At 39.0% G+C, this 27407-nt stretch overlaps 1 protein-coding gene across 2 annotated transcripts in view; it reads right to left on the minus strand.

Annotated features, from left to right (window-relative positions):
- Positions 1-8543: 8543 nt before the first annotated feature.
- Arid4a (AT-rich interaction domain 4A) overlaps positions 8544-27407 on the minus strand; it is a 75589-nt gene continuing 56725 nt past the window's right edge. Inside the window, exons 19-24 of one of the 2 annotated variants that reach the window (XM_070032674.1) lie at positions 26574-26715; positions 21979-23106; positions 21651-21755; positions 19304-19510; positions 17556-17702; positions 8544-10409 (exon numbers count right to left, since the gene is read on the minus strand). In XM_070032674.1, coding sequence (XP_069888775.1) covers positions 10306-10409; positions 17556-17702; positions 19304-19510; positions 21651-21755; positions 21979-23106; positions 26574-26715 — 1833 coding nt within the window. In that variant the 3' untranslated portion in view covers positions 8544-10305. The remainder of the gene's footprint in view (positions 10410-17555; positions 17703-19303; positions 19511-21650; positions 21756-21978; positions 23107-26573; positions 26716-27407) is intronic. The other variant, XM_070032682.1, reaches the window with a different exon arrangement.

Consider the following 27407-nt stretch of genomic DNA (forward strand, 5'->3'; position numbering starts at 1 on the left):
GGTGAGAGTCTCAAGGCCTTTCCTGTCCAGGCCGACCCCAGTCCTCAGATCTCAGCTATAGTTACAGGTGTGTGAGCCACCCATGCCCGGCTGAAGGACTTCTGCATGCTAATGAGTGTTAATAGCATCACAGTTTTAATGGCAATTCCCAAATGACATATGATGTTGACACTTTTCCCATATGCATATTTACCATCTCAGTAACTCCTTTAGTGTGGTATCCGTTCAAATCATTCCCCCCCCCACACACACACACACTGTTTTGGGACCAGATTTTCTTAGTGTTGACTATGTATTTATGTATTTTAGGTAACAGCTGGTTTGGATATGTTTGTTCACACAAAAACTAACGTTGAAATTTGATTCCCAATATAATGGATTACTTTGGGAGGTGGAGGCTTTAAGAGGTGATTGGGTATTTAAGAGGGATTCATTCTGTACCAGGTTAAGTCTCACACAAATGAGTAAATTCTTACTTCTGAAGTACTGTATCAGTTCCTGTGAAAGTGGATCGACCTGAATGAGGGTTTTATCTCCTTCATAGATCCCAGCTGCCCTTTCCCTTTCAACTATGAATTGAAGCAGTCTTGTACTGCTTCACAAGGCTCTCACAATGCCTTGCTTTTGGACTACTCAGTATTCTAAACTTTGAGCCGTTGTAAAAATGATATTTTGAAAATATCAACTGCAAATATTAATGTGTAGAAAATCCATTTTACATCCTGAAATCTTGCTTAACTCATAAGTTTCCATAAAGTTTTCTGTACTATTAAACCAACCCTGTATTCCTAAAGGTAGTCCTAGTTTGGAAGTGTCTTGCAAAGGCCCTCAAGGAGCTATTTGAGAGGTGGTAGAACTTTTGGCAGGTGGGGACTAGTACTAGGAAGTTAGGTCATTGGGGGCTAACCTAGAAAGAAATATTATGAGGCCCGGACCCTTGCCCATTCCTTGAAATGAAAAGGCCTCCTCTGCCGCACTTTCCCACTGTGATGTACTGTGCCATAGGCCCCAGACAACAGGGCCGAGTGACAGTGGAGTCAGGCTTTGAAACTGTGAGCCAGTTGTTGTTGTTGTGGCTACTGGCTCTAGGGCTTGAACTGGGGTGTTGGGGGGGGGGAAGAGTCCTTGTGCTCTTAGCTTGCTTTTCTTTCTTTCTTCTTTCTTTCCTTCCTTTCTTTCTTTTTTTCTTTCTTTCTTTTGTTCTTTCTTTCTTTGTTGTTGTCAGTCATGGGGCTTGAAATCTGGACCTGGGTGCTGTCCCTGTGCTCTTCAACTCAGCAACAGCATGACTTCCAGTTTTCTAGTGGTTTATTGGAGAAAAGAGTTTCACAGACTTTCCTGCCCTGGCAGGCTTTGAACCACTATCCTTAGATCTCCTTAGATCTCCTTAGATCTCCGCCTCCTAGGATTACAGGCATGAGCCACCAGGGCCTGGTGCTCAGCTTTCTTGCTCATGACTTGCATTCTATCACTTGAGCCATACCTCCAATCCAGCATTTTGCTCACCTGAATTCTTACCACTGGAGAGTCTGGGGCAGGAGGATTGAGAAATTTAAGCCCAGCTTAGGCTATATGAGAGAGGGAGGGAGAAGTCTACCTAGAAAGAGAGTAGCAATAGATCAAACTAGAGACAGAGGAGAGAGGGGAGAGAGATAGAGACAAGAGCCAGGCCCCGGTGGCTCACGCCTGTAATCCTAGCTCCTCAGGATCTGAGGATCACGGTTCAAAGCCAGCCCGTGCAGGAAAGTCCGTGAGACTCTTATTTCCAATAAACCATCAGAAAATCAGAAGTAGCACTGTGGCTCAAGTGGTAGAGCACTTGCCTTGAGCTGAAGAGCACAGGGACAGCATCCAAGCCCAGAGTTCAAGCCCCATGACTAATAACAACAAAAAAAAGACAACAAGAAGAACAAAGTTTGTTTTTATAACAGACCCTCTTTAGGGATAACCAATTTATCGACAAATGGATTAACTCATTCATAAAGGCAGACATAATCATCTCAAAGTTTCCACCTTAGCCAGGTACCAGTGACTCATATCTGTAATCCTAGCTACTCAGGAGACTGAGATCTGAAGATTGAGGTTTGAAGCCAGCCTGGGCAGGAAAAGATTGTGAGACTCTTACCTAATTAACTACAAAATGCTGGAAGTGGAGCTGTGGCTCAAGGTGTAGAGCACTTCAGCAAGAGTTCATTGACAGTGCCCAATCCCCTGAGTACTGCTGCGTGCACAGACACACACACACACGTATGTACATGTACACAAAAGGACAATTTCAGCCATTTTTTTTCCAAAGAAGGTTCTTTGGAGGATAATTTATATCTTGGATTACAGCAAAAGAGGTTAGCTACAGGGTTTGTGGGTAAAATGTCGGGTAGCCAATGAAGTTTCATCCTCAGTAAGTGCAAAACTTTTGCATGGGACCTGCTTATACTAAGTACTTTTCTGGGGCTGGGAAGGTGGCTCAGTGGTAAAGCGCTTGCCTTGCATGCTTGAGGCCCTGGGTTCGATTCCTCAGCACCACATAAGCAAAAAGAAAAAAGCCGGAAGTGGTGCTGTGGCTCAAGTGGTAGAGCGCTAGCCTTGAGCTGAAGAGCTGAGGGACAGCGCCCAGGCTCAGAGTTCAGGCCCCACCACCAGACCCCCCCCCCAAAAAAAACCAAAAACTAAGTACTTTTCTAGGGGCTGGGAAGGTGGCTCAGTGGTAGAGCGCTTGCCTTGCATGCATGAGGCCCTGGGTTCGATTCCTTAGCACCACATAAGCAGAAAAAAAAAGCCGGAAGTGGTGCTATGGCTCAAGTGGTAGAGCGCTAGCCTTGAGCTGAAGACCTGAGGGACAGTGCCCAGGCCCAGAGTTCAGGCCCATGTCCAGACCCCCCCCCCCCAAAAAAAATAAATAAATAAAATACTTTTCTAAAGTTCAAAGTTAATAGTTCAAAAAACAATTTTTTTTTGGTTAGTCATGGGATCTGAACTCTGGGCCTGGGTGCTATCCCTCAGCTCTTCAGCTCAAGGCTAGCACGCTACCACTTGAGCCACAGCGCCACTTCTGGCTTTTTCTGCTTATGTGGTGCTGAGGAATCAAACCCAGGGCCTCATGCATGCAAGGCAAGCACTCTACCACTGAGCCACCTTCCCAGTCTGATCTTCCCTATTCTTATTTGTTAACGCTAACAACTTGGAAGGCAGACTGCCTTGACTTGAAAATAAATTCAATTATTTGTACAAATAATCATTTGTTATATTTACATGGAAGTTAAATTTTTCATAATTGAACTTTCCAAAATAAGTTCTGCATGATACACAGTACAAAATGAATATAGCTTAATAATTACATTAACTACTTATAATAAATATATAAACAATGCTTTATCTCTTTATAAAGATACATAATGGGAATATTTAAAAAATTTTAGTGCTGTCAACATGGAAAACATTTTGTAAAAAGTAACTCCTTTGTATAACTGAAGATAATAAAAAGTAATTAAAAATAATAAAAAACACAAGGTAATTTTTTAAAAGAAAAAATTAAAAGGACCATGTATAGTAGTGCATATCTGCAATCTCAGCATTTGAGAGGCAGAAGCAGGAAGACCAGAACAATGAGGCCAGTCTGGGCTATATAGTAAGACTCTGTCTTTCCTCCCCTCTACCACCATAAAAAGTAAAAGAAAAAAAATTCCACTCTGCAAAAATCATTAAACTGCTATTTGTTGGAAATTCTTCACCAGTGCAAATTCTATTCTGAGTCATTCAATCTTCAGTAAAGACAAACACTATCATATATTGTACTCCTTCCATAATGGAATGAAAATGTGTAACCACATATACAGAAAGGAAGAACAGTTGAAAGAGAAAAGGAACAATAATTCATCAGCTTAGGACTATTTTGAGTCAAGGCTGTTAAAACAGGCCTACTTTAACTCTTCCCAAATGGTAGTTCAACATTATCATCTTTTTTTTTTTTTGTCAGTCGTGGGGCTTGAACTCTGGGCCTGGGCGCTGTCCTCAGCCCTTCAGCTCAAGGCGAGCGCTCTACCACTTGAGCTACAGCACCACTTCCAGTTTTCTGGTGGTTTGTTGGAGACAGGAGTCTCACGGTCTCTCCTGCCCGGGCTGGCTTTGAACCGCGATCCTCAGATCTCAGCCTCATGAGTAGCTAGGATTACAGGTGTGAGCCACCAGCGCCCGGCCCAACATTATCTATCATCTTATGAGAAGAACCCTGTATGGCTTTGCACATAAGAAGTAAAGAGGGGCTGGGAAGGTGGCTCAGTGGTAGAGCGCTTGCTTTGCATGCATGAGGCCCTGGGTTCGATTCCTCAGCACCCCAAAAGCAAAAAGAAAAAAGCCAGAAGTGGCACTGTGGCTCAAGTGGTAGAGTGCTAGCCTTGAGCTGAAGAGCTGAGGGACAGCGCCCAGGCCCAGAGTTTAGGCCCCACGACTGGACCCCCCCCCAAAAAAAAGAAAAGAAACTGTAATAGCTTTTTGTTATGTTTTTTCAATAATTAAGTCATTTCTGACCACTCATAAGGTGCTGGGCCAGGCACTTTGTGGGAAACACCTGATTAGAAAGAGCTCATTCAAAGAGACAAAACGGTACGTACATGGTCTCCCTGATAAGTGGATGCTAAATCCAAAATGTCAGATGATACGACAAAACTAACAGGACTTAAGAAACAAAGAACTCCCACTCATCTGGTCGAACTACTACTAAATATCCCCATGCTGCTGATCACATGTATGGTGTATAACATGTGAACACGGTTATATGTTATAGACTGTGATAGACAATTTGCTCCAGGAAAGTTAGAATGAACTTGTGACTTTAAATGAGCATCATTATTCCACAATACTGTGAAATTCCGGAAATTATGTAATCACTTAATCACAATCAAAAAAAAAAAAAAAAAGACCCTCGGGGAAGGTAGGGAGGGGAAGGGATGGTAGGGGGAAAACAATGGAGGGGGTAACAATGTTCAATAGGAAGTGTACTCATTACCTCACTCATGTAACTAACCCTCTGTATAGTAGCTTTACAATAAAAAATAAATAAATTAATTTTTTAAAAAAGCGCTCATGGAACTAATCATCCAGTAAAGTAGCAACATACATGTACAACTACAACACAAGGTAAGTTGTCAGAACAGATCAAAAAGCTATCAGAGCACAAAAGGTGGTAATATTTTGTAGTAATGAGTCAGCCAATGCTTTATGGCAACACTAGCTCTTGAGATAGCTCTGGGAACACAAAGATGGGAGTGGTGAGGGAATAAAGGGAAGAGGTGGGGGTGGACAGGTGCAGGATTGAACAGTGCCTGAATGACCCTTCTGGACTGCTTCTCACTTTTGGTGTGTCCTTAAACTGGCTCATTCCTACCTTCCTCTCTCCCCATGTGCTTAGAACACCATATTATCTACACCTGCCCTTCCATATCTCTAGCCAGAGTTAGCCTTCATCATTGGGGCTTAGTTTGGCTGGCACTTCATACTCACCTGAGCTCTGTATCATAACATGGTACATTAATATGCTTGTCACAGCAGCAGTTAAGAATAGGTTCTTTAACATCTACCCTATTTGATCACATATTCCATGAAAATAGGAATCTTTTTCTGTCTTGTTCTTCAGGCTCTGAGGTCTTAGCATACTACCAAAAATGATGTTTTCACCTCGTCTCTGCAGTTTGGCTTGCAGTTTGGTGAGGTCCAATGTAGTACAGTCTGGTGACTGTGGCTGCTGCTCACTTCAGGAGCCTTAGAAGGGACACTAGACATGTCCCTACAGTCTATTTACTTCAGTAAATAGACTGTAAAATTGGAGGTTCTTCAGAAGGGATGCAACTTGCCGGGCACAAGTGGCTCACGTCTGTAATCCTAGAAAACCAGAAGTGGTGCTGTGGCTCAAGTGGTAGAGTGCTTGCCTTGAGCTGAAGAGCTGAGGGACAGCGCCCAGGCCCAGAGTTCAAGTCCCATGACCAAAAAAAAAAAAAAAGAATGCAACCAAGATACATCATTTTATGATGAAGTTAAAATGGAAAATCTAAATTAAGCAAAAATTCCTCTCTTTGTCTTTAATCACTGTTTCAAGATTAACACAAACACCAAAGAAGTAGAATAAAAGTCTATAGAGAACTAAAAAAAATCACAGTGTTTCTGAATCCTGATCACTCAGGAACAAATCACCAGGCTGCTTCTCATGAGAAACAGTCTCCTCCTAAATAGTCACAAATGAGACAACTCTCAGTTGTCTAGTTTACTGGAACTACTAATTTTAGAAATATCTACAGAGTTTCAGTTTCTTAAATTGGAATATCTAAAGTAGAATTAAGCAAGATCATTGATGACAAGTGTGGGTAATTCTGTTCACAGGGCTTAGGTACTTAAAGAACTGGTCATCCTTTGCTAGTATTTAAGTAACTGGTGGGGGAAAAGTTTGATTTACAATTTCAAAAATAACTGCGAGCAAATTGAGGCCATCCGTAACACAAAGAATTCATGGGAATGTGAAACACATTTCCTTCCTTTTCACCAGCTTTTCTTTAGAGCACCTGAACACAGTTCTAAAGTTACCTAATAGACAATTAAGCATCTTTTCTCAGGCCAATAGAAAACCCCTGAAACTGACTTTCCTCATAGTTTACCCTGGAACAGAGAAGGCATTACCTGTAAGGGGAAGGCACTATCTCCTTCTCATTTCCCATTGGTTGTACTTCTGTTTGCTGAAGAAGTATATCACAAAGGGCCTGGGCCGCAGCATACACAGCATTGTATATACTGTATTCTCTTCAGACATGGCCATGTCAAAGATGTGCAGAGGTATCCATTCCAAGGAGGAATGTTGATAGTTCTCCATGTTACAGTTAGACTCAGAATGGGAGCAATTAAAACAGAAATCACAATCGGCAAGGTAAAAGTCTTCTGAGAACTTGGAAGGGTTAACTGCCTTGATAAAATCTGTGAATCCAGAAGTAGCTTCATGATGGTGTGAAAAAATGAGAAATGCATGGAACAAGTCTAGGGTGAAATACCTCCTCATGGTTAAATCCCACTCTGAGTTTATGATATAAATGTTGCCTTTTATTAAAAATTGCTCAATATATACCACATTAAGTCTATTCAAGGAGTCATTTCCATAAGTAAATACATTGAAGACAATTTATTAATCTGGTGATTGCCATGATACTTAATACATATGACAGGGCATAGATTGGGATTAATGGCTCAAAGCTACAGAGACTTTGTTCATGTTCATCTCTTCTCCCAAATTCTGGGAAGAATCTGCAAACCATTCAGATCTTGTGAGATCATCATCCCCATCTACTTCCAACTGAAGTGAAGCAGCACTGAGACCATAGCAGTGGCTAGGGTAGGGAACGTTGTATTTACTCAGGGTAAGATCAAAAGGCCCAAGATGTAACTTCCGCATATGAGAGAAACACTGCAGACTTAATTTTATCCCATTTTAAGTCATTACCTACTTCCCAATTGCTCTCTACAAAATTATTGATCAGGCTTTTCACTCCCGATATTCCCATTGTTCCAATCTCTCCCCATCTTTTTTTTCCCTGAACACTGTGCATGTAGATTTCCCACTGTGTTGGAGTACTTACCCACTGATAAAATATTTGATTAGTTCAGAAAAAAAAGATGTTCAATAGAATACTGAGGAAATAATTCTGGTAAGTCTTTGTGTGTTACTGATACAAATATTTTCACAATTTGGTAGGTTTGCTTAATTATGAGGCTTTTACTTTCTTAGTAACTTACTATCTTAGTCATGTTCAATCAAGAGCATTGATGTTTAACATAGTGTGGGTGACTCATGACTATAATCCTAGCTGCAATCTCCATGCTGAGACCGGGAGGATCAAGATTTGAAGCTAGCAATCAATTTGAAGCAGCCTGTGAGTTAATTTGAAGCAGGCTGTAAGACTCAGTCTCCAATTAACCATAAAAAATGCCAAATGGTCACAGGTAGAGTATCAACTGTGAATGAAAAAGCTGAGTGAGAGCACAAGGTCCCAGCTCTGAGTTCAACACACACACACACACACACACACACACACACACACACACACGAACAATCTCTGAAGTTTTAGGAAAACTCAGTATATGCCCAATATTTTATGTGTAAAGCCTAGTCACCAATCGGTTAATTTTATTTCTCTATCCCAGAATAAAAGGATTTAAACTGAACCTATTTAATCAGTGTATAATTTTGTTCCCTACTGCAGCATCCCAGTACTTCAGCACCAAATTTTATCAATTAGAAGGGACAGTGCCTCAAACTAGTCAGTGCATTATTTCAGGCTTATTGAATTGCTACTAAAGGAAATCATTAAATCAGTGTATAAATTAAAGACTGTCTCCTACTCTGAACTAGATCTGAATGACTTGCATCTTATAAGTATTAGCAATATTTTATTGTAAAGATTAAAAGAATATACTAAAATGCTTTGGTTAATGAAATCTGTTTTTAACTATACATTACTGACATTTGGAAAGAAACAATCACTTAAATGAAAATTAAAAATAAAAAGCCTATGTTTAAAACATGGCCTTTATTAATACTGCCTGCTGAGCTCCATTTTTATTTTACATTGAAATACTTCTGCTTTGCAAAGAAAAGACAGAAAAGGTCATTTTACAAGAGTACTTTTTGTATTTAATTCTCTGAGAAAATGGAAGGAATCTGAATCACAAGTTCACAATGTGGTAAAATGAAATTAAGAAACAATGATTTCAGTAATGCTATGCCATCACTAGTGTTCAGCTTTAACTCTGCTCTTGTAAATCAGATCCTGATATACAGTCTAGAGCATCTAGGTTATTTCTCTACAGCATATTAAACACAGAAAAGGAGGTTTTAAAAAATCCTTTCAATGTACAAACATGAATTTAAAAATTGCTTTTAAAAAATCACCTTTTTACATAATGTATATGCAAAACTGCTAAATACATGATTTGGAAGAATTATTTACAAAATGTATGTCTGTGGAACAATTCACAGACATAGCATACATAGTTGCTTTACTTAGTGTTGCATCTCAACTTTGGGAGATATAAACTTATTCGGCAGTATAGCTAACACAAAAGCTGTGACAAAGTATCTTAAGGGCAACCAAAAATTTGATCTTCAAACAGTTTAATTACTAGGACTGCCAAAGTTTCTAAAGAAGGACATACTTTAATGATCCAGATGCCCATTTGCAGTTCTATTGTTGAAGGACTGAGACTGACTTCCTTGAGTACAGGAAAGGCTGCTGAGTGCACCCTCCTGCAAAAGGAACAGCTGAGAGCTATTGCCATCCAAAGAGTGAATTAACCTAGAATTTTCTTTTTTTCAATTTTATTAATATTTTAAAAAATACATAAAAATACAACATCCAATGTCTGAATAAATATATTTAACAAGTTGCAAGATAATACCTTATTTTACACAAAAATTTCAGCTTTAGAAATCTTGTTAAATAACTTCATTGTTGTTATATATTTCATTTTTGTATTTTTGTAACAAAATAAAAACTCTGAAATTACATAGAAAAAAGACAAAATAGTTTTGTCAAGGGATAAGATAGTCCACTGAAAACTTCTTCACAATTCCACTGTAAACATTAATAAACATTAAAATATTTGCATAATTGTGTGCTCAAAAGTCCTATAAAAAGTGGAAGACTTATTACAACTGTAGTTTTCAGTTAACTACACTTCCTTTCACAATTTATTTTGTCCCATTTACACCTTTAAACCTGGGCACACTGCTGAACATATACTTTGGCAGTTCTAAATAGCAAGTGCTTCCACAAAATATTTTTTAAAAATAATACAACATCAACAACATAACAACAACAACAACAAAGAAACCCCCACAACTTAAACCTCCTACTCACCAAGGGTTCAATACATCTTAGTGAAAGTGCAGCAGTAACTATTCAGCCAGATAATATTTTGGTGTTTTATCATGTGCACTTGCTTATCTATGATTCCTATAACTCCTGAAAGCTTTATTATACAAATTCAAATTTGCTAAGTGCCCTTTTTTTCTATATCACAAAAAATGGAAAAAATAAAGAAGAAAAAATTATGACAAATATGGCAGGCTGCCTAACCTTCAATTATTTATCAGCTTATTTTTTGCAACAAGAAAAAAAGAGAGAGAAGGGAAGAGATACAATCCAGCCTGGAAAATATACAGGATATACTTAGCAATGTCAAACCAGTTGAGTGCTTTCTGTGGTTGTATTTCAGGGTTTGGGAATTAATGTCCATGGCAGCAAACTGCTGAGAAAGCAGGTAAAATGTTTATCACCTACATTCCACAGCAAGTACATTTTGTGGGGGAGATGATGATGAGGGACTCATTCCAGTGTCTGATGAAGCTGATGACATGGAGGCTCCAGCATGAGACACTGTGGAATCAACACAACCATGTTAGACTCAAGAAGATATTACGCAAAGGCCAATAGCAAAGGCCAAAGGCAAATAAGAATCTTAACATTATTCACTTTAATCTCAGGCCTTATAAATTGTACACAAAGAAATAGCAAGTTGTCAGTAACTACTGTGGTTCAATGGAGTGGAGTCAATGGTTGGTCAGTTAAATAGCTTATCAATTCAAAAGAGACATCACAGGACAGAATGTATGCTTATCTAGCATGAAGCTTAGCTCAAGCATCACAATAAATAAGTGAACAGAAGAAGAAACAGATACCACACAAAATGTAACTCTTAAACTCCTACTTGAAAAATTCCAGAGAAAGCAAATTTGGCTTGTCCCAAATCAGAGGTCAAGCTAAGATGTTTTAATAATAGGGAATTTCTGTCATATCTCTGAGTTACAGACACCTAAGCCAGAGAATTTCTAGTTTCTATCAGATCAGAATCATGAGATTGGGATGGAAGTATAGGGATGTGATTGGGGGAAAAAATCATCAAGTGGCATTAACATAATTCTCAAGAAAGACAACATGGATGAAGGATCACTACAGTGTGCATTTGTTGATTTGTCATTATTTTTCTTTTTCTTTTACCTTCTCTCTCCTTGCAAAGCTCTCGTCTCCTACCAATCTGCTTAATTCTAACTTTATTTAAAGCCTTAATTATTATTTATTTAAGTATATCTGTGTGTGACTACCATGCTATATGAATAATTACAACAAACTCAAAACATACCTCAGAAAACTGTCTGAATGTAATAACTTACTATAAGAAAACAAGAAGCCAGGGGTCAGTCGCTCATGCCTGTAATTCTAGCTACACAGGAGGCTGAAATCTGATGATGTGGTTCAAAACCAGCCCAGGCAGGAAAGTCTGTGAGACTCCTGTCTCTAACTTTCAGGAAAACAGGAAATGGTACTATGGCTCAAAGTGGTAGAGTGCTAGCTTTGAGCAAAAAAGCTCAGAGACAGCAGCTAGGCCCTGAGTTCATGCCCCACAAATGACTCCCCTCCTACCCTCCCCCCCAAAAAAAAGAAAAGAAAAGAAGGAAATGAGCTGTAATAAAACTTTGTTAAGCCAGATGCCGATGGCTCACGCCTGTTATCCTAGCTACTGAGGAGGCTGAGATCTGAGGATCACGGTTCAAAGCCAGCCCAGCTAGAAAAGTCTGTGAACTTCTTATCTCCAATAAACCACTAGAAAACCAGAAGTGACGCTGTGGCTCAAGTGGTAGAGGGCTCACCTTGAGCTGAAGAGCACAGGGACGGCGCCCAAGCCCAGAGTTCAAGCCACATGACCGACACACACACGCAAGAAAATTAAAAAACAAAACTTTGTTGTTGAAATTTATATTACTATCTCTTCTTGGTCTTGGTTAATAAGCTCAAGTAAACACAACATTTAGAAAATGATCCCAAAAGAGTAGGTTCTCTGAAGACTTTTATGGATTTTACTGCTTTGTGTGTTTCTCTTTTTGCATGGGTTGTTGTTGTTTGATGTGTATGTTTGCCATATGCCAGTACTAGGGCTTGAACGCAGGGCCTCACTCTTTTGCCTAGTTATTTCCTGTCCAAGGCTGGTGCTCTACCACTTGAGCCACACCTCCACTTCCAGTATTTTGGTGGTGAATTGGAGCTGAGTCTCTCAGATTTGTGTGCCTTGGCCGGTTCAAACTGAGATCCTTAGACCTCAGCCACTGGGTAGTTAGGGTAACAGATGTGAGCCACTCCATCACACTGTTACAGTTTTGATAAAAGAGGATCAATCATAGAAAGTTTGATCTCTTCCCATTTGTCCCATTATTTCCAGAAACTGCTGGATTTGGAGTAGAATGGTTTAAGACCCCCATATGACACAGGACATCCTCTAAGCCACTGGCAAGAAACAAAACTTCTCCCAACAAATTTATTTATCTTTTTTTTTCTTTCTTCCTTTCTTTTATGCTGTTTTGTGGTGGTTAATAGGAGATAAGAGTCTCATGTACTTTTCTTCCCAGGCTGTTTTTTTTTTTTTTTTTTTGTCAGCAATGGGGCTTGAACTCTGGGTCTGGGTGCTGTCCCTCAGCATTTCAGCTCAAGGCGAGTGCTCTACCACTTGAGCCACAGCGCCACTTCCGGTTTTCTGGTGGTTTACTGGAGATAGTCTCATGGTCTTTCCTGCTCGGGCTGGCTTTGAACAGCAATCCTCAACAGCAATCCTCAGTTCTCAGCCTCCTAAGTAGCTAAGATTACAGGTGTGAGCCACCAGCACCCAGCTAACACGTTTTTTAATAGCACAAAAATATGGTACTTTTAGAAAGTCAGATGATATTCTCTTAAAATATGATAGCAGGAGCTTTTAAAGTAGCAAAAGGTATAAAGCTGCAGAAATCCTATTAGTTAAAGACTATAGGAGACAGTGAATGTATAAGATCTTGCAAGGGGAAGTGGCACCGTAGCTCAAATGGTAGAGCTCAAACCTTGAGCTGAAGAGCTGAGGGACAGCGCTCAGGCCCAGGGTTCAAGCCCCACAACCAACAAAAACAAAAACAAAGATCTTGCTAGGCAATACAACTTTTGGACCATACGATTTCTAGAGTGAGTACTCATAAACATGGTGGCAGCTTTCAAGAAACAGAATTTTCATTTGTATACTCCCCATGTGAAGGATATGGGTCATGTAGGAAAATAGGATAACCACTGCATGGCAGGCCTGGAAATCAAGGGCTCAGGGATTATAACAGAACAGGCAAGGAAGGGCTCCTAAAAGGTGTCTCAAAAATAAAAGAATAAATGAGCAGGGCACCAGTGGCTCACTCCCATAATCCTAGCTGCTCAGGAGGATGCAATCTGAGCAAGGATCACTGTTTGAAGTCTGCTTGGACAGAAGTTGGTGACACTCCTTTCCAATTAACCACAAGAAAAGCCAGAAGTAGAGCTGTAGCTCAAGTGGTAGAATGCCAGCCTTGAGTGAAAAAGCTAAGAGACAGCATTCAGACCCGAGTTCAAGCACCACTATCAACAAAAAACCATGTTTTTACTAGGTGCTGGTAGCTCATGCATGTAATCCTAGCTACTCAGGAGGGTGAGATCTGAGGGTTGTGGTTCAAAGCCAGCCCGGGCAGCAAGGTCCATGAGACTCTTAATCTCTAATTAACAACTCAAAAACTGGAAGTAGAGCTGTGGCTCAAAGTGGTAGAGTGCTAGACTTGAATCCAAGAACTCAGGAACAGCGCCCAATCCCTGAGTTCAAGCCCCATCACCAAAAAACAACAACAAAAAAACCAAATGGGTTTTTGTTGGTACCAATAGCTCACACCTGTAATCCAACTACTCAGGAAGCTGATGAGATCTGAGGATAATGGTTGGAAGCCAGCCCGGGCAGGAAAGTCCCTAAGACTCTTGTTTTCAATAAGCTACTCAGGAAAAGCAGGAAGTGGTGCGATAGCTCAAGTGGTACAGTGCTGGCTTTAAGCAAAAGAATTCTCCCCGTCCTAGGAGTAAGCGGAAACTTGGCTGCAGCTTTCAGAAAGTTAAGATTACATCTTGAGTTGGAAGAGCCACAGGAGAGTCTTACCATTTACCCCAACTTGCTCAACCTATTGTTTCGGTTTAACATTTAATTTTTACCTTTGCTATGGTTTGTCTCCCTAGGCCTGTAACCTACTGATTCTACCTATGTTCAGTTCAGTTAGTTTTCTGTAAAGGTTAGAGAAAGACATAACATTGTTTTTTAAGGAAAGAGGAGAGGGTCACTTTATCCTTCTATTCTTTTTCAACCAATCTCTCTATTTTTATTTGTGCCAGTCCTGGGGCTTGACCCCAGGGTCAAGACCTGGGTACTATCTCTCAGCTTTTTTTGCTCAAGGATAGCGCTCTACCACTTGAGCTCTCTAGCTCCGCTTCTAGCTTTTTGCTGCTTAATTGGAAGAGAGAGTCTGATGGACTCTATACTGGCAATCCTCAGATTTTGGCCCCCATATCCTATTTTCTGAGCTTTTCTTGAATCATATAGTACCAATTTGTTTGTCTCTTATTTTTTTCTACTGCAAGTACAAGCAAGACTTTGACCCAGGGCCTGGGCTGTCTCTGATCTTTTTTGCTCAAGGCTAGCACTCTACCACTTATCATTACCTCACACTACTACAGTTAAAAACAGTCTACCAGCTGCTCAACTTCCAAAAGAAATGCTGTGGACATTCAGTGTTTGTTATGGTCAGCTGCCTCATTTTCTTTTCTTTGTTGGTAGAGGGTTTTAATTTATTTAACAACTAAAGCGCCATTTATTCATCCATCCCTTATTTATAAAAACAGGTTATTTTCCATTTTCCTCTATTTCAATATACTGCTTTAAAGAATACTTTTGTATAATTCTTGGTCACAGTACAAGAATTTCTCTAGGCCTGAAGGATAAACTGAGAAATGTAATTACTGTGCTAATTACATATTTTCTGTTTTTGTGGGTATAGTGTTGCTCTCCAAAATAGTAGTATCAACTTGTTTTTGTCATAAGCAATATATAAAATCTCTTTTTTTCCCCTCATTCTTTTTAGCAATTGATGTCAGCTTTGACTGTAATTACACTGGTGTATGATGATTTGTCCTTGTTTTAATTTGAGTTAAGGACATAGTACTTTTAACTTCTATTATTGTTATTTTAGTGGAGTTTAGGGATACAGTGAATATTTAACTAGAATTTAACTAGAAATTCTGAATTCAGGGCCTGGGCTGTCCCTAATCTTTTTTGCTCAAGGCTAGCATTCTACTACTTTGAACCACAGTTCCACTTCTGGTTAATTAGGGATAAGAATTTCACAGACTTTCCTGCCTGGGCTGGCTTTGAACCATGATCCTCAGATCTCAACCTCCTGAGTAGCCAGGATTACAGGTATAAGCCAGCAATCATACACATTTTTTTTTTGGGGGGTCCGGTTGTGGGGCCTGAACTCTGGGCCTGGGCGCTGTCCCTCAGCTCTTCAGTTCAAGGCTCTACCACTTGAGCCACAGCACCACTTCCAGCTTTTTTCTTTTTGCTTATGTGGTGCTGAGGAATCGAACCCAGGGCCTCAGGCATGCAAGGCAAGCGCTCTACCACTGAGCCACCTTCCCAGCCCAATCATACACATTTTTTTTTTTTTTTTTTTTGGTCCGGTCGTGGGGCCTGAACTCTGGGCCTGGGCACTGTCCCTCAGCTCTTCAGCTCAAGGCTAGCGCTCTGCCACTTGAGCCAGAGTGCCACTTCCGGCTTTTTTCTTTTTTTTGCTTATATGGTGCTGAGGAATGGAACCCAGAGCCTCAGGCATACAAGGCAAGCGCTCTACCTCTGAGCCATCTTCCCAGCCCCAATCATACACATTTTTAAGGGCTACCTTAGGCACTACTTCTCCATGTTTCCTCTATAGCTCTCCTTGCATTAAATCCTAGATGGATTAACATCATTCAGGGCTTCACTGTCTAATAGGTATAAAGACACTTGAGGTCAAAGTCTACTGTCAAATGTATTTCTGTATCCACTACCTAGCAGAGTACCTGGCACATGGTACATGCTCATTAATGTTAAGCCCCATTAAATTATGCTATAGTTGCTAAGGAAATAAATTTTGCTCCCAACGAAGTAATCATTTTCTGTTTTAATAATACTGGAGTTTGAACCCAAGGCTTTGTGCTCGCTAGGGAAGTAGTCTACTACTTGGGCCATGGTCCTCAGTACCTCCTGCACTCCAAACAATCTTTTTAAAAAAAATATTAGCATCAAGCCCAACGTCAGTGGCTCATGCCTGTAATCCTAGCTACTCAGAAGGCTGAGATCTGAGGATCTTGGCTCAAAGGCTGAGATCAAGGATCGTGGTTCAAAGCTAGCCTGGGCAGGAAAGTCCCTAAGACCCTTATCTCCAACTAACCAAAAGTTGGCACTGTGGTTCAAGTGATAAGAATGCTCACCTTGAGCTGAAGAGCTGAGAGACAGCACCTAGGCCCAGAGTTCAAGCCCCATGACCAACAAAAAAATAGCATCAATTAGGTGACAATCAGGTTTCATTTTAACATGTCCATTTATGTATATAATGCATGTTGGTTAGTGTTATCCTCTTGAGACATCATTCTCCTTTCTCCCCCACCTCCCAGAGCAATCTCAGCAAGCTTTATTGTTCATTTTCATGCATGTACACAAAAAGACCATATTTGCTCTCCTTCCTGTTCACCTGTACCTTTTCCCCCTCGCACCTACACCCAAGACAGAAAATGTTTCAGCTTTCTAATACTCATTTTTGTTAAGTGGATGTTAATAGTTCCAAGAGACTTCATGATATCTCCCAAATGCGTAACTCATAGTCAGGTTGATTTTATATAGAATATATGATATATTTCAGTAGATGCATATGTTTAGATACATGTTTATCTTTTAGGTCTAGCATCCACAGGAGAGAAAACATGTGACCATTGTCCTTATAATCTGGCTTACTTTGCTTAACATGAGTGGATTCCAGAACCATTCATTTCCCTGCAAATGGCATGATTCTTTTTTGTGGCTGAACAATATTCTACCAACAAGACAGTATTGACTATAACTTTAATTCATTTTGGCAAACTTCTTGGTAACAAAAATAATGTATGTGAACAGGTAGTCAATAAAGAAATTTTTGGGACAAAGTATAAATTTCAGAAGGAGTAAGCTCTTTTGGAGAACTCAGGATATTTAGTAAAATCTTAAATTGTAAGAGTTCATCTTCCCTTTTCAAGAATCTCATTCTTTTTTTTTTTTTTTTTTTTTGGGTCCGGTCGTGGGGCCTGAACTCTGGGCCTGGGCGCTGTCCTTCAGCTCAAAGCTCAAAGCTAGCGCTCTACCACTTGAGCCACAGCGCCACTTCCGGCTTTTTTCTTTTTGCTTATGTGGTGCTGAGGAATTGAACCCAGGGCCTCAGGCATACAAGGCAAGCGCTCTACCACTGAGCCACCTTCCCAGCCCAAGCATCTCATTCTTGATTAATTCCGTTGTTGACTAGCTCATTCAACAACAGAAATAGAGAAGAAGCCACTAGATATATAAAGGCAACAATTACAGAATGCATATTATGTTCAGAGAGTAACAAACAAATGATAGGATGCGTATTTGAAAAATGGAAGAACATTTAATAAAATTACCTTCTCTGTCTTTCTTTTTTAATCTTTTTCTTCTCCTGTCTATGGTTGCAACTTCAGACTTCAAAGACATGTAATATTTTCTGATTTCCTGGAGTTTTTCTTGGAGAAAAGATATTCTCTCTGTACTGGTCATATTATCTAATTCATCTAAAACAGAAAAAAACCACATGGATTTAAAATTAATTCTATGAAGAAAAATGATGGCAGGACTACAAAACAAATCAAACTCATAAATTACCAAAAGCTTTACTTTATTAAAGCCTACCATGTTCAGGTAAATAAAAAGTGTTTTTTGCTTTTTTGTGCCACTACCAACGCTTAACTGCAGGGCCCCTGCAGTGTCATTCAGCTTTTTTTGCTTATGCTGGTACTCTATCACTTGAGCCACACTTCTAATTCTATTTCTTATTCTGTTTTTTAACTTTTGGTTCTTGAGCAGGTCCTACCATACAATATAGTTCAGGCTGTCCTCAATCTCACAATCTTCCCATCTCAGTCTCCTGATTGCTGGGATATTAAAACTCCTGGCTTTCTTACTTATGTTATTTTGTTGAGACAATGTCTTGCTTGTTATGTAGCCCAAGCTTGACTAGAACTTTCTGTGTATCACAAATTAGCCTCAAACTCATGATCTTTCTGCTCCAGCCTCCCAAGTGCTATGATTACACCTATAATAAAATGCTTTAGACAAAGAAGACATGACTTAAGTGGTAGAACATCTGTCTGGCAAGCCTGAGGCTCTGAGAGTTCAAACCCCAGTACCACCAAGTAAACAAAATGAATAAATAAGTAGATAAATTCTCTATAGTTGGGTATGGTGGTGCATGCCTGTAAGGAGGTGAGACACAGCACAACACAGCACAACCCTTTCTCAAAAAAACAGTTCTTTATAGAAATACTGAATTTTCTATATTAAACACATATTATTTAAATGATCACCAAAACATTAGCAATACTAATCATAAAGCATCCCTGACCTATAATTGTAAATATTGCTTACTTTTACTTCTGTCAGTGTTTCAAAGGGCACTTAACTCTCATTGATTGAATAAATCAAACAAGTGGGGGTTTTTTTGTTTGTTTTTTTGAGACAAAGACTTACTATGTAAACCAGGCTGGCCAAGAATTCACAATTCTCCTGCCTTAGCCATCCAAATTCTGGGAATACAATATGTTTCACCATGTCAAGCCTATGTCTCCCTTCTTTTTTTTAAAAAAATGTAATTTTATTGTTATTACTAAGGTGTTGTATAGAGGGGTTGCCATTTTATAAGTCAGGTAATGAGCACATTTCTTCTTTTTTGACAATATCACCCCTTCCTTCACTCATGTTTTCCTCCTTAGAGATTTTCTTGTCACTATTTGTCAAGTTAGTGTTATGAAAAGATGCAGATTTGTATTTAAGATAATAAAGGCAATTATTAATTTGAAATACCTAATTTGTTAACATTATTAATATTAATCTAAGTTCACATTTAAGATAGGTTCTACTTTACAGTACATATGCAGGGTGTGGCTCAAGTAGTAGAAGTGGCAGCCTTGAGGGGGAAAATGCTAAAAGAGAATATGAGGCCCTGAGTTCAAACCCCAGAACCATATCAGTGCCAAAAAAGGAAGGAAGGAAGGAAGGAAGGAAGGAAAGAAGGAAGGAAGGAAGGAAGGAAGGAAGGAAGGAAGGAAGGAAGGAAGGAAGGAAAAAAAAGAAAAGATTCTACAATATATATTCAGATTATCTATAAGCTTCTTACTGAGTTGAAAACTCCACTTATATGTCCTAGGGGATGAATTTGGATGTTTTTCTCTGTGTTTTTCTTTTTCTCCATCTTTGATGTTAGGCGAGATTCTTGCTGGGGATCGTGCAAGTTTCTGTGGCTTAGATACAGTAATATGCTTCATTGGAGTACATTTACTAGAATTATCTACAGCAGGAAGATCTTCACTATCACTGCTTTGTCCTGTAGTAATAATAATAATAATTTTACTAAGAGATTATAAATGATAAAAACCTCAAATATGAAAATGCAATAGACCCAGTAATTACACTTGTTGGTATCATAAAGAAAAAATGCATAAATGCACAGTTTATAACAGGAGAAGAGAAAAAAAGAACTGGAATGTTCTCCAAAATATGAGTAAAAAAAAAAATTACTGAATCTTTTGCTTAAGTAGTTAAAAAGAATGAGCTAGAACAAAAATAGTATCTATATATTGTCAAATGAAAAACAAGGATATAAAACAAGCAATGTACTACATTGTTCTATTTATGTTTAAGACAATGCATAAAAAAAATCCAAAAAAGGTTTTTAAAAAAACTATTCTTTTAGAATCACACAGAAACAAAAATTTTTACATAGGTACTCCCAAATAAACATTTTTGTAGGTCATAGGGCTTGAGGGTCAGGGCCTGGGCTCTTTGGCTCAAGACAAGTGCTCTGCCACTTTGAGCCACAGGTCCACTTCCAGTTTTCTGGTAATTAATTGGAGATAAGAGTCTCATGAACTTCCCTACCCAGATTGGCTTTGAACCATGATCCTCGGATCTCAGTCTCCTAAGTAGCTAGGATTACAGGCGTGAGCCACCAGTACCTGGCTACCAAACATTTTTTAAGGGAGTTGCTATGCAGCACAGACTCATCAAGTGCTGGAATTTCATGTCTTATTCAGCCCACACTCATTTTCTAAAAATATATAGATGTATAGGGTCACGAACTCTTACCATGGACCAAATTCAATAGCATTTGAAGTGTCTTTCTAATCTAAATCCATTCCATGTTAACACTTTCTGTTTGACTCTGTCCAGGTTTTTCTAGCCCATATAAGGGGTTATCACACATAATTCTACTTTCTCATTTTTACAACTCTTCCATTGCAACGCCATCCTCTTACAATCCTGCAACAACTATCTTCTAAAAGTCTTTCTTCTAAGCTCCAGACCCTATTTTCCTAAGATTTTGTACCTGTAATTCAACTTTCTCCAAATTATATTTCTAACAGCCTCAGTTTCTTGCTGGCTGTTGGCAGGATGTCCTCAGTTCTTCACTCAATGAACTCTCCATAGAATATCTACATTGAATACCTCACAACATGGCAGCTCCCAGTGGAGAACAAGGAGGAATTTGTGGGACATTTCATGACTTATTCTCCATGCACCATTACTTCCACTTTATTCGAAGTCGGTCACCAAGTTCAGGGAAATTAGGCTCTGATTCTTGAACAATTAAGTATCAATAAAGTTGTGAATTTTGTTTTGTTTTTTTGTTAGTCTTGGGGCTTGAACTCTGGGCCTGGCCACTGTCCTTGAGCTCCTTTTAGCTACCACTTGAGCCATAGCACTACTTCTGGCTTTTTCTGACAGTTGGGAAAAAAAAGTCTCATGGACTTTCCTGTCTGGGCTGGCTTTGAATGCAGCCTCCTGAGTAGCTAGGATTATAGGCATGAGCCAATGGCACCCGAATGGATTATTATTATTATTTTTTGTCTGTTGTGGGGCTTGAACTCTAGGCCTGGGCGCTGTCCCACAGCTCTTCAGTTCAAGGCTAGCACTCTACCACTTGAGCCACAGCGCCACTTCCAGTTTTCTAGTGGTTAATTGGAGATAATGTCTCTTGGACTTTTCTGCCCTGGCTGGCTTTGAATGGCGATCCTCAGATCTCAGCCTCCTGAGCAGCTAGAATTACAGGCCAGAGACACAGGCACTTGACTGGATTTTTTTTAAACCACCACATCCCTAAAAAAAATCATAATATAGCCATAAATACTAGGCAATTAGCACAGTTATATTGCTATCATTTAATCCTGAGATTTTCACTTGATCAGACAATATGGCAGTAGGAAGGATCCAGGTGAAAATCATGTGCTACATTTAGTTGTCACTTCAATCTAGACCATTTCCTCCTTCCTTATGATTATGACTTTGGTGATTTTGAAAATTACAAGCCAGTTATTTTATATAGAATCTAAATTTAGTCTGAATTTGTGGATGCTTCGTCATGATTAGATTCATAGTATGCATTTTTTATGGGAATTTCTGTTATTGCTTCTAAATGGCTAAAGTTACTATCATATTATGAAAGTTAGCATTTGAAAGTCACCAACCTGCTCCATTCTTTTCATTTTTGGTTACAGCACTTGTTCGCTTTGGAGTTCGCTTTTGTTTTTTTGCCATTAATCCACTATGTCCATCACTTGGTCTTTTCTGACCTGAAATAAAGGAAGAGAATGTAAAAAAACAAAACAAAAGAAGAACAGGTGAGTATGAATTTACATGTATATTCAGATGTATCTGCCTAGTCTATATTTCTATATACACATTTTTAAAAACACACCACTCAAAATTCAGCAGGAACCAAGTTTCTTAATAGGAATTTTGGCATTAACGTATTTCCATAATTTTAATGCTTTTTCCCCCCTGAGAAAGTCTTACCTTTCTCTCTGCTTTCTCTTTCTTGTACAATCATACTACAGGTGCTAGGGGCAATGCTGGCTTCAAACCCATTTGCTGATTCCCTCTCACAAAGGCCTTCCTGAGATTCTTCAGCAATGCTATCAACCTCAATTGTTATGTCACTCTCACTTTTCACACTTCGAGACTCATCTTGACTAAGAGTAAGAGGTGAAGCTACTGAAAAGTTATGCACTACAGGAGGCAAAGTGGGTGGAATAGAAACAAGCGAGTTCAACTCAGAGCTTTCAACTACTACATCCTCCATATTGGTCTTATCCTTTTCATCTAAATCATCCAAGTCTACTTCATGGCAAACCAAGGTTTCAGGCCCAATCAGGGGCATTGCATCCTCTTCTTCTTTTAGTGAAGTATTTACAATTTCTTCAGCTGGACTATCCAATTTTTCACTAGTCAGTTCTTGGATGCACTGATTTGACTCTGCTATTAATGATGGCATTCCTTCATTTTCGGTTTCAAAGTGCTGTTCAAAGTTTAAGTTATTTACTCCCTCAGAGCCAAGACAATCACTGGTCCTTTCTTGAGATACATTATTTGTCATCTCCGTTCCATTTTCAATTCTTATTTTTTTCTCTGGTGATGACTGTCCTATGAGTTTCCGTTTCAACTTTTTTTCTTTTCCATATTGGTCAATTTCATCTTCTGTAGCTGAAGAAAAGTTCTTACTTTCTAATGAAGAAAATTCAAGACTATGTGCTTCTATGTGAGGTTCACTTCCTGCATCATCTTGGCTAAATGATGAAATCTTTATAATTTCTAAAGAAAGATCTTTTGCCTTGCTTCGTCTTCCCTTTCCTTTAGGAGATTTTTCTGCCTCTTTCTTAAGTTCTTCTTGTTCTACTTTGTTTCCAAAGATTTGTACTATTTGTTCATTTTCTGTAACTTCTAACTTCATGGTTTCCAAAGGCTGCATTTGAATCCTATCGTTTTCCTTTAAATTATGTACAATCTTTGGATGTTCTTCATCTAGTTTGTCATCACATAAACTATCATTTTTTTCTATTTCTTCTTTAATATCAAGAGAAAGTTCTTCATTTATCAAATTCTTTTCTAAAGGGTCTTCTGTTTCACTATCAGATGAAAAAGAGTCTGTAACAGAAAATATATTATGCAGAAATATATATTAATAATCAGTGAAATGTTAAATGTCAAAATACTACCAAATATAAACAAAATCCTTAATCATTTACTTTTACATATTTCTATAGGAATCTGCTATATAAAATAGGTTATAACATTTGTGCCAAAATGTTAGGGAAACTTCAAATGAAAATATGTGACATAGATTATATGACATAGTTTGATCTCAATTTGTTTTTTTTTGTTTTTTGGTTTTTTTGGGTCTGGTCGTGGGGCCTGAACTCTGGGCCTGGGCGCTGTCCCTCAGCTCTTCAGCTCAAGGCTAGTGCTCTACCACTTGAGCCACAGCGCCACTCTGGCTTTTTTCTTTTTGCTTATGTGGTGCTGAGGAATCGAACCCAGGGCCTCAGGCATGCAAGGCAAGCGCTCTACCACTGAGCCATCTTCCCAGCCCCTTGATCTCAATTTGGAATGAAGAGCTATTTCTAATTTTCTGTGTATGTGTCTCGGGGAGGAGTGGGGGGGAAGGTTGGTTCTTGGGGTTTAAACTTGGGGCCAGGCACTGACCTTGAGCAATTTTGTTCAAGGCTAGTGTCACTTGAGCCACAGATCCACTTGTGGTTTTTGGGGTGGATAATTGGAGAGAAGTCTCACAGACTTTCCTGTGTAGGCTAGCTTCAAACTATGATCCTTAGATCTCAGCCGTTTTCATAGCCAGGATTATATGTTTGAGTCACTGGCATCCAGCATTATTTGTGATTTTAATTGGCATCATATTTAGGCTACCCTAAAATTTATACAACGTCAAGGATTAGTACTGAAATATGAAATTAATGTGTTAGGTGATTTGAATTAAGACCTAGAAGATATGTTGACCATTTTGGGATATTCCATCTAAAATTATTCTGGGAGGAAGAGATGGGTAAAATGAACAATGTGAATTTTCAAAACTTTTTACTAACAGACAAGTACAGGCAAAGCCAGACAGCTTGTAATCCTAACTACTCAGAGGCTGAGCTCTGAGGATTCCAGTTAGAAGGTCGCTCAGGGAGACAAATCCAAAAGCAACAGACTCTTACCTCTAATTAACTAAAAAAAACCCAAAAACCAGAAATAGAGGTATCTCAAGAGGTAGAGCTTAAGCCTTGAGTGGAAAAAGCTAAGCAAGAGTGTTTAAGCCCTACTATTAGCATGTGTGTGCATGCGTGTACACATGTATACACACACACACACACACACACACACACACACACACACACACACACACACACACACACACACACACACACACAGATTACGGGTAACCCACCTGCTTGTAAAAAGAAATTATTCCCTTTATGTCAGAGTTTTTTAAATAATAAGAAGAGTTCTAACACTAAAAAAATTTTTAATACAAAAGTTCTAAAAAAAAAAAAAAAGAATAAAAGCTGGGTGCCAGTGACTCATGCCTGTAATCCTAGCTACTCAGGAGGCTGAGATCTGAGGATCATGGTTCAAAGCCAACCCAGGCAAAAAAGCCCATGAGACTCATCTTTAACAAAGCATAGAAAACCAGAAGTGGCACTGTGGCTCAAGTGGTAGAGCTCTAGCCTTGATCTGAAGAGCTCAGGACAGAGTTCAAGCCCCACAAACTGACCAAGTTCTGCTCATATGGTGTTCATATTTTAAAGAAATCATAAAGGCAAATAATCTATCTTTAAGTGAAAAGGCATGTATAGTTTTATATAAGATATGTAGTTTTCTTTTGTAGTTCTAACATAAACAGAATATAGAATCCACATTTCTCACCTTTTATAACTTTTATAGGACAGTTTAATAAGGTGGCTAATATAATTCTAAATGTCATATATACATATATAATTCTATATGTCATACATAGCACAAGGGCATACCATTTAAGAAGTCTACCTTTCACATCTGAATAATATGACAACCTTCCAGCAAATGACAGTAAAAGGAAGGTTCATACCCTATAATCTATATACACACCCCATATGGACTGTAGGAAAATCTGTAATAAGAATAAAGTTTCTCTTAAAGGGAAGGAAATTTTACAAGATAACTACTTAACTATTTCTTAAATTACATGGAAAAACACAAAGACATCAAAGTCGGAGAAATGAGTGAAAGCAGAATAAAATATGTTTACCTATATTCATCACAAAACATGCCTTTGTGCTCTCTGAACAACAGTCTCAGCTTTGTTATAAGATCTCAGGTGAACAGCACTAAATTTACAAGAGACATGGTTGCCAGGTGCCAATGGCTAATGCCTGTATCTTTAGCTACTCAGAAGGGTAAGATCTGAGCATCTCAGTTCAAAGGTAGCCCAAACAGGAAAGTCCATGAGACTTATATCCAATTAAGCATCCAAAAATTACAATAGAACATTCCTCACATACATTACATGAAAAAATATTCCTAGGTTAAAATTTAAATAAAAATATACAGCTAAACAAAATTAGCTTCAAGCTGGGCATTAGAGGCTCACACTTGTAATTCTAGCTACTCAGAAGGCTAAGATCCAAGGATCACAGTTCAGAGTCAGCGCAGGTAGAAAAGTCTGTGAGACTCTTTTTTTTTTTTTTTGGGTCCGGTGGTGGGGCCTGAACTCTGGGCCTGGGCGCTGTCCCTCAGCTCTTCAGCTCAAGGCTAGCGCTCTACCACTTGAGCCACAGCGCCACTTCCGGCTTTTTTCTTTTTGCTTATGTGGTGCTGAGGAATCGAACCCAGGGCCTCGAGCATGCAAGGCAAGCGCTCTACCACTGAGCCACCTTCCCAGCCCTCTGTGAGACTCTTATCTCTAATTAGCTATCAGAAAACCAGAAGTAGAGCTGTGGCTCAAAGTGGTAGAGTACTAGCATTGAGCAAAGAGCTCAGGAATAGTGCCCAGGCACCGAGTTCAAGCCCCACAGCCCAGGAAAAAGAAAGCTTCAAGTTAAAATTTGTAGTCTAATTCATATGAGATTAAACAATATAATGGGGCTGGGATGTAGCTCAGTGGCAAAGCGCTTGCCTAGCAAGTGCAACGTCCGGGGTTCAATCCCCAGTACCAAAAAAGAAAAGACAAAAAAAAAACCAGTAAGACTCTTTTATGCATTATCCTGCCCATGTAATTGTAACCCCTCTGTACAGTATGTTCCCAAATAAAATAAAATTAAAAAAAAACAAAAACAATATAATGATCTACTAGGACTCTCAGAAACTGGTAGTTTAATTAATCACATATCAATGTTTTCCTTGAAAACATCGGTGACAGTAGTCCTATAAGATTATATCCCCTTGTCACATAATATCTTTTAAGTACACGATGCTGTTTTAACAATGATTCTCAGAATGAATCACCACAGATAAGTGATGTACACACACATATAATTTTTAAAAGTCAGTGATCCTCAAAACTCATCATCTTCCCGTTCCACACAACAGAGGTGAGCTCTCTAGCAAATTGCTGTAAGTTTAAGCATTTCTGGTACCTGATTTTCCTTCACTGTTTGTTGTCTTAGATAAACTGTAAGGTATGTTTGATGAAAGGGCAGATTTTAAAGGAGGTCGTCCACGTTTGGATTTCTGTCTCTCTTCATCCTTCTTTTCGTCCTTTTCACTATCTTCTTTATTCTGGGTAACAACAAAATGCATGAGAAGGGTCAATGCCTTGTAAAAACTAAACATTTTCCTTCCCCAAGAAAACTATAATTGAAAAACAAAAGGTTATTTTAAATGTTAATTCAATTTGTAGTTATAGAAAAAGCAAGAATAGTTTTTTGTAAGACTATTCATATGATTCCTACACTGCAACTATTTTCCACCAAAGGAGTACATTAGAAAACTGTACAACTACCCAGGCACCCCTCGGTCCCCATATTTCTTCTTATCTCTAAGGAAATGAAAGAGGGCTGGAAAGGTGGCTCAGTGGTAGAGCGCTTGCCTTGCATGCATGAGGCCCTGGGTTCGATTCCTCAGCACCACATAAGCAAAAAGAAAAAAGCCGGAAGTGGTGCTGTGGCTCAAGTGGTAGAGCGCTAGCCTTGAGCTGAAGAGCTGAGGGACAGCACCCAGGCCTAGAGTTCAGGCCCCACAACCGGACCCAAAAAAAAAAAAAAAAAAAAAAGGAAATGAAAGATGTCAATAATAACAAAACACCAGGCACAATACTACAGCAAATGCTGGAGCTCAAAGGTATGAATGAAGGAACAACTGGTCAACAGAAAAGTTCTATATTTTTTAGTATTAACTTCTAGTATTTCGAAATCAATTTCACATTTTTAAAAATACAAAGATACTGAAAAAAAAATTCTGGAGTCTGATAA

Source organism: Dipodomys merriami, unplaced genomic scaffold (genome assembly GCF_024711535.1).
Source record: "Dipodomys merriami isolate MVZ:Mamm:240054 unplaced genomic scaffold, mDipMer1.0.p SCAF_1, whole genome shotgun sequence".
Taxonomy (NCBI): domain Eukaryota; kingdom Metazoa; phylum Chordata; class Mammalia; order Rodentia; family Heteromyidae; genus Dipodomys; species Dipodomys merriami.